Source organism: Balaenoptera borealis, assembly GCF_965194805.1.
Source record: "Balaenoptera borealis genome assembly, chromosome: 12".
NCBI classification, from domain to species: domain Eukaryota; kingdom Metazoa; phylum Chordata; class Mammalia; order Artiodactyla; family Balaenopteridae; genus Balaenoptera; species Balaenoptera borealis.
In genome coordinates, this window is record NC_138869.1 from 76,285,688 (window position 1) to 76,299,817 (window position 14,130).

Genomic DNA, 14,130 nt, shown 5'->3' on the forward strand with positions numbered 1-14,130 from the left:
CCTGCAAGGAACCAGTGTGAGAAGGAGCTTGCAAGGGGGGGGCGGGGGGGGTCTCACTTTTCATAAGCGGACTTTCACTTAACGTCCTGGTTTCCAGAGCAGCTCTCCTCTCTTCCTGAGCTGGACCTAGAGGCTAGGGCCTCTCCAGTTCAAAACTCCAGAATAATCTTCCACCAGGGTCAGGAGGGGATAGACGCCTGGAGATGTCAGTTCCGCTGCCTTGAGGAGGGCATCCGGGAAGCCAGTCTCTCCTGACACAAGCTTCCCACCCGTCCTCCTATTTCCGCCCCACCTGTCCTGCACCCCAGCCCCCAGGGCACCTTCTGCGCCCACCTCGCGGAGCCCGCGGAGCCCTGCGGCAGAAATAAGCTTTGTGTCTGGGCCAGCCTCCACATCCTCCTGCTCTTTTTTATTTTATTTTTTTAATTTTTGACTGTGTTGGGTCTTTGTTTCTGTGTGAGGGCTTTCTCCAGCTGCGGCGAGTGGGGGCCACTCTTCATCGCGGTGTGTGGGCCTCTCACTGTCGCGGCCTCTCTTGTTGAGCAGGCTCAGTAGTTTGTGGCTCACGGGCCCAGTTGCTCCGCGGCACGTGGGATCTTCCCAGACCAGGGCTCGAACCCGTGTCCCCTGCATTAGCAGGCAGATTCTCAACCACTGCACCACCAGGGAAGCCCCCCTCCTGCTCTTTGACAGCACTCGGCTTTCAACTTACCAGCTGTCACAGGCCAGTCTGACCTGGGGTTGGGGCAGCCACTGGAGAATGGGGAAGTCCGCACTCTGGTAAGACACCGCTTGTCCATCTGCCTTCTCTTGTCCAAAATTTTATTAGAACCTCTCATCTACTGTCTTCTTTTTCTTGGTCTCTGTGGATTTGTATTGATAGCTTTTAGAAATGTATTGCCATTTCAGGGCGCTTTTGAAAAGAGGCAGAGATAACATGCAAGTTTTCAGTCTACATACAACCAAAAGTTATACCTCCTATCAATCATCCAACAGACACTGGGTGAACACCTAGTGCGGGCTGGGTCCTTGGGCTACAAAGCTGAACAAGAATCACCTCTGCCCTCCCAGACCCGACAGCCTCGCTGGGCGGGGGCGGGGCCAGCATCTTCACTCCCCCAGCTGACGCCTCCTCCTCTCTCCTGGAGAAGGTCGCCGCCTTGAGGTTCACCTTGGTAGAGCAGCCTCCGTGGACGCTTCCCGGAAACCTTCAGAGAAGCCGGCCCAGGTCCCAGGTCGGTCTGGGTGGGATAGTCCCAGGAGGCCAAGAACCTGTGCTCAGGGCTCTGTTGTGTTTCTGTGGAGGTGGCTAGTGGGCAGACGGGCAGCCTTGGAGGGGGTCAGTCAGGCCTGGGATTGCCACCCCTCCCATCCCTTCTGGGCACGGCTTCCGCCTCTGTGCCCCTGCCCCACCTGCTCCCTCTCCTTGGCATCATTCAGCCCGGTGGATCCTCTGACTCTGGTATCGCATCTGTCCCAGGAAGGAGTCCTGTGGACAGAACAGCCAGGGGAGGCCACAGACCTCTCTCACGGGGCCTCCGCATGAGCTGTCCGCTCTGCCCCTCTGTGCCCCTCTTGTGTATTCACCTCTTCCTGGATGCCTCGCTGTGGATCCCAATCCTCCATGTCTTTGGGGGAAGGATGGAGAGCAGGACTGCTAAAGCCACCGAGCTCTGGGGTTGGGAAGCTGTGGGACTCCATTCCCATCCTGGGCTGGAGTCCGGGATGGCGCCCCACACACAACGGGAGTGAGCTCCCTGTCGATGGGATTGCTCAGGCAGAGGGGTCACAGGGGAAGGTGCTGGACTAAGGGGCTTACAGGGTCCTCTAGCTCCATTCAGGCTTTCCCCAGAGATTTAAAAACTTAGGCTAAAAGCAAGATGATGAGGTGGAAAAACTTTGGTACCACCACTTAAAATGTTCGTGAACCTCAGAATGTGATTTTTCTGCCTCTGATTTCTCTTGTCTCCCGTGGAAATAACAACACCCACCCCACAGGGCTGTCGTGAGCCTATTCATCGAGCTTAGCATGGTGTCTTACACCTAATAGCTCCATCCTACGTTAGCTCTCTTTAATCCTTTCTTTAATCATGCATACATTCATTCATTCAGTAATGTTTTATTGAGCTCAAGCCCCTGTCAGTCAAATGTTATCTCAAAAAGGTAACTGGGGAGAGTTTAATGAGGGGGCTATTCTCAGAGAAGCGGGCACAATTAAGGGACTGGTGGTATGCCCAGAGGGTGGCAACAGAAGGAGGCCCTTCTTACCCCTAAGCCTGAGGGGTAGAGGGAGGGGGTTTTGTCACAGGAGCTTGGAGAGGGTTCTGGCAGGAGCTGTAGCTGAAGGTCAGAGAAGACAACTGGGGCCCAAACTGTGACCCAACAGGGAAGGAGGGGAACAGACACCCAGCTTCTGTCTCTTTCCATCCTCCAATCTCCTTCCAGTGCTTCTCAATGGACCAATCCAGACTGAAGCCAGAGGGCTGGGGAGCCCAGGTGATCCAGTCCACAGGGGTCAGCCTCCTGGGGCTCAGAGCAGACCCAGAAAGGTGGAGAAGGAGTGGGGAGGGGCAAACCGAATAACCAGCACACAACCATGTGGAATCCGTGGTACTAGGTGCTGGGAGGTTTTGAGAAATGAGTAAGACAGTAGTCTCTACCCGGGGAACTTGCTGGATTCCTGAGGGCAGGCTGGCAATAAACAGCTGCTTATAATTCCAGAAAGAAATGAGTGTTGTGTCTATGTTATCGTAGAAGTGTGACTGTCATAGACCCTAAGGTGATGTCCAATGGTTTCCACCTCCTGTTGTTCCTGCCTTTGTACAATCCCCTCCCTCTGTGACTTGCTTCTACTCCACAGAATATGGCAAAGGTGATGGGTGTCACTCCCTTGATTAGGTTCCATTATATAAAATTCCATTTTAGCAGATTAGAGGGAGATTCCCCTCGCTGGCTTGACAAAATAAGCATCTGTGTTGAGGAGCCCATGTAACAAGGAAATGTGGGCAGCTTCTAGAAACTTTAGGCAGCCTCTAGGACCTGAGAGTGCCCTCCGGACAATATCTAGCAGGAAGCCAGGGCCCTCAGTCCTAGAGCCACAGGGAATGAATTCCACCAACGACCTGAATGAGGTGGGAGTGGATTCTTCCCCAGTCAAGCCTTCAGGTGAAAACATAGCCCAGACAACACCTTGATTCCAGCCTTGTGAGATCCTGGACAGAGGACCCTGATGAGCCAGGCTTGGACTCCTGGTCCTCAGAAACTATGAGGTAATATAGGTACATATTTTGAAGCTGCTGACTTTGTGGTAATTTGTTATGTGACATAGAAAACTAATATAACACATAAGCAAGATGTTAGTGTGCTGAAGCAGGAAAGATGAATTCTGCAGAGATTCAGAAGGCTTCACAGAGGAGGTGGCTTTTGTGCTCACACATAAAGAATGAGGAGGAAACCTCATAGGGGAGGTTTGGAAAGGAGAGATGGAAAGATGAGCTTCCATCTCCTCCTTGACCTCTTCGTTTCAAACCCTGGGCCTGAGAGGACTCTTCAAGGACACAGATTCCAGCCTGGGATCCAAGCAAGTTCAGTGGAGGAGCCCTCCTGCCCCCAAGCCCTCGCCCCCCCAAAAAAACATGTTCTGGAAAACTTCATCAAAGTAGGCAGATCCAAGCCCTCCCCTCCCCCCGCAATGCACCATAAATTGATCACTTTAGGTAGAAGAGAAGTAAAACAGTCCCATTTGATTCTTTTTTCAAAAATAACTATCCTCTGGTTATGTGAGCAACATATATTCATTATGAACCACTTTTAAAAATACAGATTTTTTTTTAAAAAAGCAAAGATTAAAAAATCACTGGTGAGACTTCCCTGGTGGTCCAGTGGGTGAGACTCCACGCTCCCAATGCAGGGGGCCTGGGTTCAATCCCTTGTTGGGGAAACTAGATCCCACATGCGTGCCGCCGCAACTAAGAGTCCACGTGCCGCAATGAAGATTCCGCGTGCTGCAACTAAGACCCGGAGCAGCCTAAATAAATAAATAAATAAATAAAAAGAAATTAAAAAAATACAAAATAAAAAATGATCCCATGACTCAGAAATGAGCCTGTTAACATTTGGTGGTTTCCTTCTCGTCACAGGTGGCATGTACACAACAGTGACAGGGACAACAGTATTAACGTCACTCTTGTCTCAGTCTTTCTCTCTCTCTCTGGTCTTCTAAGGAGCATTCTTAGCTCTGGGCCCTTTAGATGAACTTTCTGAGGATAATGGGCAAAAAGAGTGGTAAAACTGGAAAGGAGGCCACCCAGTGGTTTCTATGATGGAAAGGAAGAGAACTGCTCCTGGGGGAAGACAAGATCTGAGAAGGCAGACCCTGCCCAGAGCACGTAGCCCCCACCCGCACCTCCAGTTCTACCTGGCAGATGCCACATAAGACAGGGCCAGAGAAGCAGCCCTCCCAGGCTCCTCTAGTTCTCAGGGAGCTTTGTCGCATTCCATCCGGAGCACCTTGGTCAAAGAGGGAGATCCCTTTCCAGGTGTCCAGGGTCCTGCTTCCAGTGGTTCCTCTGTGCCCTGAGCTGTTGGAAGGGGGTGTCCACTTGAGGAAGAGCTGCTGGAGCTGAGGAGTATCTAGGCACACTGACCCCATCACTCCGGGCTCCTCCCTCTGCCCAGCCAGTGGTCACAGCTCACGGATACAGAGGACTGAGCCCTGATGGCCGGAAGGCTGTGACTGCCCTTCCTCTACAGAGCTGGGCCATCTCTCTGAGCTGACCTTCTCCAGGCCCTGGTCCTCCTTCTGTCCAGTTCTCAGGACATGCTCCTAAGATCAAGAGCCTGATACTCTTCTCACAAAATTGCATAGAAGCCACCATCTTCCTGGTGCCTCCATCCCCAAACTGCCTCTGAGGGTTCTAATTTGCTTTTTATTTAAATAAAGATGGGGTGGTCCGCATAGCAGAGGAGGGAGGGAAACAGGGAAGGGTCAGGACAGAGCGAGTGCTGGCTCTGAGCTTTCCCAGTAGCATCCAGCTTAAGTGCACTTAAATGTTGACTCCAGAAAAGAACAAGCTTTAAATTCTATGGCCGGAGAGCATCCCACTAGGGGTCAGAGAAAGATATTGCTGCATAGATGGGCCCCTAGGCTTGGCCTGGGAGCTTTCTAGGACCAGCAGGTAGGAGCACACCCATGCAACTGTGTGCCTGCACTCACACACACACACACACACACACACACACCCAGGCTGTTAGACACACACTCAATGTCCCCTATCCCCATGCCCCTGGGTGGTGATGGTATCAGGTTTAGGGTCAGATGGAGGGCTGAATTCAAGCGTCCCAGGATGGGAAAGATACAACCTCCAGGAATATGAGCGTGTGGTCAGAACAGGATCTGTGTGTGTGTGTGTGTGTGTGTGTGTGGCTATGGATATTTGTGCAGTTTTATGTAGGAGGGGGTTCCCTTTGGCTGCTTAGGACTCATCTTGGAAGCCCACAAACTCTGCATCACCCAGACACTCTCATATGTTAGCCATCCATGGTGTGATTTGAACCCCTCGGTTGTGACAGCCAAGTGCAGAGCACAGCCTGAATAACTATACACAGCAGCCCTATCAAGAGCCCAAAGTTGGCCCAGCTCTGGAAGAAAAACCAGCTCTTTCTCACAGGTACCTCAATGCCGTGTCTGAGGGCAGGAACCAGAAACATTGAGAACCCATTCAAAACAGGAGGAGAAGGCAGAGGAAGTGACAGGATCAGAACAGCTGCTGGCTGGCCACCCACTCTGTCCTGGTGAGAAGGGATAAGGAGATTGCAAACTGGGTAAGAAAATCCTCTCACCTCCAGCTCAGGGCTGTAATCCTGGGCCTCTGCTCCTCTAAGCTTTGTTCTATTTTCACTCCTCTTCCCAGGGAGTAGGTCTCCATTGGCTGCAAGGATTTAGTGGGGACTTTTAACGCGAGTTCTCCGGCAGCCCCTGGATTTGGGTGTAGGCTTGCACAGCCTCCATTACCTTCTCTCTTCTGCTCGTTTCCTCCTATCATTTCCCTGCACTTTTTGATTCACCAGGCCCTCCCTCGCTCAGATCTGTGGGATTCAGGCCTGTGGGAGAGGAGGGCCCAGTGTTAGGAAGCCCGGCGGCCCAGGTGCGAGGAGCAGCAGGGAAAAGAACCAGTCCGTCTGGGGCATCCGCCTCCCGTGGGCCTGAGCGATGGGGAACGTCATGGACGGTAAGTCGGTGGAGGAGCTGAGCAGCACCGAGTGCCACCAGTGGTACAAGAAGTTCATGACCGAGTGTCCCTCCGGCCAGCTCACCTTCTACGAGTTCCGCCAGTTCTTCGGCCTCAAGAACCTGAGCCCGTGGGCCAGCCAGTACGTGGAGCAGATGTTTGAGACCTTTGACTTCAACAAAGTGAGCAGGGGTCTGGGTGGGGAGTGCTGGAGGGACGCCCCCCCTGGCCAGCATGGGGGGTGGGGAGGAGAAGGTGTGAGAATGGCCGGAGGAGTGACTTCATTTATCTGGGAGGTCGAGTGTCGACATCAGGGATTCCAGTTTTCTAATGTTCATTGAGCGCCTACTGTGCATCAGGCACTGGGGGTTCAGAAATGAATCAGCCATCGTCCCTGCCCTCACTCTCCAGGGAAAGACAGAGGCCCCCGATCAGTGCGCCCAGAGGCCAAACCTACTGGCTTCCTCTGCCTCTTCCACATGCACAGTTTATTCCAGAACAAATATGAACACTTACAAGACAGTCGTTGAGCACCTACTAAGTGCTTGGCACTGTATGTGGTGCTTCTGCACAGGCCATTAGATGCTCACGGGATGCAGCAGGAGGAGGGGTGGAGAGCAGAGAGCAGGGTGATGACCTTCAGCCTGGCTGGTCTGGGATGGGCAGGCCCATGTTGCTTGGGTCACCCATCCCATGATGGCCTGTGGACACTAGAACTGGGGACAGTCAGGGCTGCCTGGTCACTGGGGAACCCAGGCTACTCCAACTCCCAAACACCTGGTGACCTCAGTTCACCCTAAGAGGGATTAAAGGTCTGCGCAGCGGTCAAATTATATGTCTCCCCAAGGAATCACCTGGGTGCATTGGGTAAGGACTTCCTGATAAGATAGAGGGGGCACTGTGAGTTTGGGCCCCTAGTTTTCATCAGCTGGGTGGCCTGGAGCCCATTTCCTTCCCTCTCTGCCTCAGCTTATTCACCTATATCTGTCATGGACGTCGGGAGCATTAGTTAAGATGTTTCTTGGTGTTTCATAGCAAATCTTCCATTTATCTGGAGCAATTCAGTCAAGATGTAGTGGTAGAAGAACGTAAATCTACACACCCATCTCCCCACCCCGGCTGGTCCCCACCCCGGCTGGTGCTCCCTTGAAGGTGGGGATGTGATGCTGCCATATGTCTACTGCACACCAGGGAGAGGTCACCCAGAGCTTTCCCGGCTCCACTCACTGCCCATAGGGTCCCAACATCATTGTAGGCAGGGCTCCTAGGGAAAGCTGGGGTTCAGAGGCTATTTAAAACTCACTAATGTTTAGGATCAAGGGGCCAAAGCAGATTATGGGCTTTGAGTCCCAGCCTCAAGGGCAGCACCATGGTGCCCAAGGGCTTTCCTGAAAGGGATGCAGGGTCAGAGTACTGGAGCCCAAGGTATGGAGACCAAGAGGGATGGCATCATCAGGCTAGTCCCCCAAGATGCTCCAGAAGAAGTGATCTTTCCCGAAAAGGAGGGGGCAGAATTCATGGTTGAGCCTCAACACCTTATACCCAAATGCACTGAAATAGCTCAGCTTCTTGCCTGTTAAGGAAACCTTCAGAAGGACCCCCTAAGATTACACGTATGACACCAGGGAGGGGCAACCCATCAACCCTGTATTTGCCTAACCTGAGTCATTCATATGCCATCACTTGTCACATGTAAGCACCACCTATACTGTCCCAAACCTGACCTCCTCAATTCCACACACATCCCCACCTTCGGGCCTGGGTGCTGCCTGGGACTCTCTTCCTCCAGAATTCTGCTTGGCTCACACCTTCCCCTGCTGCAAGACTCTGTTCAAATATCTCCTTCCCACTGACACCTGCCCTGATCTCCTGGTTTCAACCCCATTTAACTAGGACTAGCCCCCACCGTAGCATTTCCTACTCCTCCCCTTTTCCCCCAGAGCACGTCTCATCTTCTAATACATGATACTGAATAACATTTAGTTGCTATGTTTATTGTCAATTTCTCCTGCTGGAATGGGAGCTCCATGAAGGCAGGGATTTCTGTCTTTCTTGTTCATTGCTGTAGCCTTTGCACCTAGAACAGTGCCTGGAACACAGTAGGTGCTCAATCAATATTTTAATTTGAGTGAATGACTATGTGAGAAATTATGAATTTTATGAAATAGTTATATATTATATAATATACACTAATTTAAATACATACCTGCTAATTGTTAAACTGAACAGCATCTTTGTAACATCTAAAGTGCCTTGTACGCACCAATGGGATAAATCACACTTCAGGCAACATTGCTTCCAACCATTGTCGCCAGCATAAAGCAGTAGGGCAGGTTAGCTACGAGATGGGACACAAGACTGGGAAGTTTTGATACAGAGAGAAGTTAAACAGGGGAGTGCAAACAATAGCCCATGGGTCTATTTTTGTAAATGAATTTTTATTATAACACACCACACTCATTATTTTACTGATTGTCAAAACTGAAATATGTGCTATTTGGCCCTTTATAGAAAAAGTTTGCCAGCCCCTGAATTAGAAGAGAGCTGTATCCTAGGGTACTGCACTGGGTGCGCAGGGTTTGGGGGTATAGCTGTGAGTGGGGAGTGTGACCTGGGTAACCGCCATATGCTTTGTTTACTTCAAAGTTTTGCCTGGGCTTGGCTGTACCCGGCAATCTCACAGGTGCACACAAATCAATATAAATCTTCCATCCCTGCATCTGAGCACTGGGTGGCATTCAGGAGACTTCAGTTTCTAGGAAAGGCTTTGTCATTCACTAGTGTGTGGCCTAACCTCTCTCAACTTTAGCTTTTCATCTGAAAATGCAGACAAAAATACCCAGGGGTGGTTGCGAGATTAAAAGAGTAAAGTGAGTAAAACATCATATGAAGCATGAAAAAAAAGTATCGCTGTAGTCTTATTACTGAATCTAACCCAGACCACAATCTTGAAAAGCGCATACTGTCATTCCCATCACAGAGCTGAGGAACTGAGACTCACAGAGGTTACGTGACTTGTCCGAGGTCACACCTCTCCTAAGACATGGTTTAGGTCTTTCTGGCACCAGTGCACATACCTTTCCATTGCCCCCTTTTAGCCATTTTTTTTAAATTACAAAAAATTACAAAATTAAAAACTATTTTAATTACCAAAAAACTACAGCTCATTGTAAAAGTTTCCAACAATATAGAAAGATAAAAAATGAAAAGCAAAAGTACCCTCACCCTGTGTCCCCTTGCCCAGAGGAAACTTCGATAGCGGGCTTCTTGCTTCTCTGAGCGAGGCTGCAGGGGCGCCTGACTCCATCCTGACAATGATCCTGAAAGGAGGGTTGGGCAAGGACTGATTGAGCTAAGGCATATGGGAAAGCCCTTAAACACGGGGAAGCACTACGCAAATGTTCACTATGAGTGTGAACCACGGGGCTACCTACCTACCTACCACGGGGCTCAGGTGGTTAAGGTCTCACCTAAGGCCAAAGGCCAGCACACAATCGGGAGATCTCAGAGGCCTTCATACCCAACCTCTGCCACATCCCTAATAACTTTACCCCGGCCTCTGCTTGCACACTTTCAGTGACGGAGAGGTCATTACTGCACGAGGCTCATTCCACCACGGGCAACCCTGCCTGTTAAAGAGTTCTTGATACTGACCCCAAATCTGCCTCTCAGTAACTTCCTGGTTCCAGAGTCATGGTTGTGAGTAAGTGGAGGAACAGGGACTGGACTCCAAGTCACGTGCTCTGAGTCCAGTGCTCCCTTCCTTACAGTACCCAGCCTCTCTGCATGACAAGGCTTCCCTCTCCCAGCTTCACTTGGCTTGGGGGAGGTGGGCAGAAGCAGGCCTGTGCTCCCTGCTTCTCTGACCCTATTGGTAGGGCTGGCAGGGCCAGGCAGATGGTCAGCTGCTGAACATTTGGAGAATGTTCTGGGGAAATATCCCACAGGAATGTCTTGCACCACCTTCCCCCTTGGCCAATCCCTCCAAGACTCAATGAGGGCAGCGCCTCCCCCAGGAAGCCTCCCTGCTGCCCTTGCCTGGGTGCTCCCCTATTCTGTGAGTCCATAATGTCCTGTCCAGATGTGCTGTCACTGAATATACATCATGATGGCACAATGATCTCTTGATAATAATAATAGTAATAATAATAATAGTAATAGTATAGTGGTAATAACAATAGCTAACATTTACTGAGTGATTACTATGTGCCAGGCAGTGTTGAGTGCCTTACACACATGCACTCATTTAAGCCCACAACAATCCCATGGAGGTGGCAGCTGTTATAACTATTACTGATGAGGAAATCGAGGGCCAGAGACATACTAAATCCTTTGTCCCAGATCCCACATATTTGAGAGGGTGAGGCCAGGATTCAAACCTGCGTCCTCAACATTGCGCTCCCATCAGGACAGGGTTCTATCTTACGGAGTTCTGAATCCTCAGCCTATCACAGCACGTAGTTGGTGCTCGGTAAGTTACGAAGAATAAAGGGAAGAATGAGAAAGGCGCTCGGTGCCTCCCCATCTACCTGTACGCCTTATCTCGGTTAGTTAGAGCTCGTCCAAACCACGCCCCCATCCCTGGGGAGTCCTTGTCTCTCCTCCCACCTACACACTCTTACACCCCACCCCCCAAACTGGAAGGCTGAAGTTTGAGGATCACAGGGAAGCAGCCAGTGACGGCTGGAACCAAAATACCTGTGAAGGGATAGCATAAGCCATTCATACTCTAGAGGGGACTGGTTTATCAAATTTGATAAACCATCCTGGGGCAGGTAGGGTGAGCTATAACGGGCGTCCAGGAGGACGTAAGCTGGTGGGCGCCAAGGGGGCGGGGCGCGGGTCCGGGCCTGGGCTCAGCGTATCCTGGGGCCCCGGGGGCTCCGAGGGCGGGGCCGGGGCGGGGCCCAGGCAGAGGGGGCTCAGGCGACCATGCCCCTCACCCAGGACGGCTACATCGACTTCATGGAGTACGTGGCGGCGCTGAGTCTTGTCCTCAAGGGGAAGGTGGAACAGAAGCTGCGCTGGTACTTCAAGCTCTACGACGTGGACGGCAACGGATGCATCGACCGCGATGAGCTGCTCACCATCATCCGGGTAACTCCAGGTGCAGAGGGCCGGGCAGGGGCGGAGCCAGAGCTGAGAGCTTGGGGCTGGGTCTTAAGCTGGCGGAACAGTGTGCTAGGAAGCGGACAGGATTGGGACTGACTTCCCCTGGGTGGCTCGGCCCTCACCAGCTGCGTGACCCGGGCCAGGTTTCCTCTGCTCTCTCGGCTTCAGTTTCCTCATCTGTACCAAGATCCGTTGAAGCGCAGTCCCAGCTCTGCCTGAGGCCTCAGGCACCTTGATCTGTACTCACCTTACACACACACGCTGTTGGGAGCCTGACGTGCTCGCTCTGCCCCGCTCCTACCGCTGAGACTAATTAGGACGGGTCATCTCACTTCTTCTTCCCTCCCAGGCCATCCGAACCATTAACCCCTGCAGCGACTCGACCATGACCGCAGAGGAGTTCACCGATACAGTGTTCTCCAAGATTGACGTCAATGGGGATGGTGAGGCCGCGCTGGGGGTCCCCAGGGGAGGGGTCACTGGGGGTGTCACCAGGGTCCCCAGGGGAGAGGGCAGAAGGGGAGAGGGAGGCACAAAAGGGCCGTTGCTGGCCACCTCCTCTGCCTGCCTCCGCCCCGGCCACAGAGCTGGCTTTTGGGGATGCCTGCACCAGACTTTGGTCTCTGGCTCTTTGGCCAGCTCCATTCACAGCCACTTCCTCCAGCCTTGGTTCTGTTCCCTTTACAAGACTGCAGCTCTGGGTCTCGGACAGCAGATGTGAACACCTCCTGCCCATGATGCCCTTTCTCTCTACCCCAGGGGAACTCTCCCTGGAGGAGTTCATGGAGGGCGTCCAGAAGGACCAGATGCTCTTGGACACGCTAACCCGAAGCCTGGACCTTACCCGCATTGTGCGCAGGCTCCAGAATGGAGAGCAGGATGAGGAGGGAGCTGGTGGCAGGGAAAGTGAGGCAGCAGAAGCAGCCGGCTGAGCCCACCGCCCTACTGTTTCTGTATTGGGGAGGGGTGTGTGGTGGTGCCTGGTGTCTCGTTGTTTTAATACTAGATGGAGTCTTCTGAACTCAAAGGCTCAGCTCACCTGCTCGGGGCACATGGTGGCAGCAGAGGGGCAGGGGTGGGGATTCAGAGCAGGGGACAGTGAAGGACGGTTCCTGAACCCTCTGTGTGACTCAGCTGGTGGTGACCGCTCCCTGCTGGGGGAAGCCTTCAACATCCCTCAGGCTCCTCCCCAGCCCCTTCTGGCCCCTCCCCCAGCTTTTACCAGCTCTCCCACTGAGCTTCTCCAGTTCCACGCTCTTCTGGACAGAGAAGCTCTGAGGCAGAGGTGGGCTTTCCCGGGACTCTAATAGGATCACACAGATCTGGTGGCTGCGGCCTCCATCTGGGTGCTGTATCACACACCCATCCTGCCCCCAGCATCCCAGAGTGTACTTGTGTGGTCTGTGTTGATTCGTTCCTCCCTTCAACAAGCATTTATCGAACACCTACTTTGTATTAATGCTAGATGTTAGACGTGCAAAGAAGAGGACAATTCTCATCCTCAAAGATCTCACAGGCCAAGCATCATTATAATAAAATATGATACTATAGACAGTGCTCCTTTATCCAGAGGAAATCCATATTTATTCAGAAGTGACTGCACAACACCCTCGTTCTTCCTCTGCTGGCCCCTCGGTGGCACATGGTGCCACGTGGTTCCCCACAGGATTGTGACTCATTGTTTATGGCAAGTGTCCTGACCATCCCTGATCTAGCCTAAATCCCTCTTGCTGCAGTGACACCTGACAGCCAGTTGGGAAGTAGAACAGTCTGTTATAGGTGGGCTCTATCCCCATTCTTTGCACACCCCAACTTTAGGAACACCTGTCCAAGAACCTGGGGAGAGACATAGGCTGGAGCAGTTATGACCATGTTTTCAAAGATGCTCTTTCCTTCTGAACTTTGAGTCTTCGCTTCAGCGGGGTGTGAGGGAAGTTCAGGGAGTAAAAAAAAAAATCCAGGGGTGGGATGGAGCAAACACGTGGAAAGGGGGGTAAACCCCCAGCTTGCAGAGAGCCCCCTTGGGCGGGGAGGAGAGGATGTGTTTTGCTCACACCGTCCTGTCCGTCACGTGAACCACTTCAGACTGGGAAGTCAGCCAGGGCCTGAGCACAGACATGGAGGGAAGGTGGAGCTCAATGCCTGGGGCAACCTGGAAAAAAAGGGAGTTGACATTTCTGCTTCTTCTCTTGGTGGCTGCCTCTTGGGAAATCCTGGAGGTCAAAGCTGGGAGGGTATTTGGATAGAACTGGGACATTTCCCCAACCTCATTCACATACCATCTTCATGATCTGGGGCATATCTGTGTCCCAGCTGGATTACTATTATTTTTTAATCAACTATTTTTTTACCTTACATTTGTTTCTAAAGGAAACTTTATATGAATATAATGCCCATGAAATCAAGTCACAGGCTCCACAAGTTAGTTTTATTCTTCATACATCAACACAGACACATATCTAGTCACAGGAGTTCCCTTTCTGAGTTCCTCGGCACCCCATGCAACCAGAGTGACTGCCTTTTATTTATTGTTGGCTGCGCTGAGTCTTCGTTGCTGCGTGCGGGCTTTCTCTAGCTGCAGCAAGAGGAGGCTACTCTTCGCTGCTCAGTAGTTGTGGCGCATGGGCTTAGTTGCTCCGCAGCATGTGGAATCTTCCCGGACCAGGGCTTGAACCCGTGTCCCCTGCATTGGCAGGCGGATTCTTTTTAAAATAAATTTATTTATTTATTTATGGCTGCGTTGGGTCTTCATTGCTGTGCGCGGGCTTCCTCTCGTTGCGGCGAGCGG

At 51.9% G+C, this 14,130-nt stretch overlaps 1 protein-coding gene across 3 annotated transcripts in view; it reads left to right on the forward strand.

Moving 5' to 3' along the window:
- The window catches only part of LOC309607453 (guanylyl cyclase-activating protein 1), a 40,290-nt gene that overhangs the window by 16,414 nt on the left and 9,746 nt on the right, over nt 1-14,130 (forward strand). Inside the window, exons 1-6 of one of the 3 annotated variants that reach the window (XM_082346005.1) lie at nt 492-1,235; nt 5,670-5,823; nt 6,086-6,412; nt 11,178-11,327; nt 11,692-11,785; nt 12,102-14,074. In XM_082346005.1, coding sequence (XP_082202131.1) covers nt 6,212-6,412; nt 11,178-11,327; nt 11,692-11,785; nt 12,102-12,274 — 618 coding nt within the window. In that variant the 5' untranslated portion in view covers nt 492-1,235; nt 5,670-5,823; nt 6,086-6,211 and the 3' untranslated portion in view covers nt 12,275-14,074. Of the gene's footprint in view, nt 1-490; nt 1,236-5,669; nt 5,824-6,085; nt 6,413-11,177; nt 11,328-11,691; nt 11,786-12,101; nt 14,075-14,130 lie in introns of those variants that run through there. The other 2 variants (XM_082346006.1, XM_082346007.1) reach the window with 2 other exon arrangements.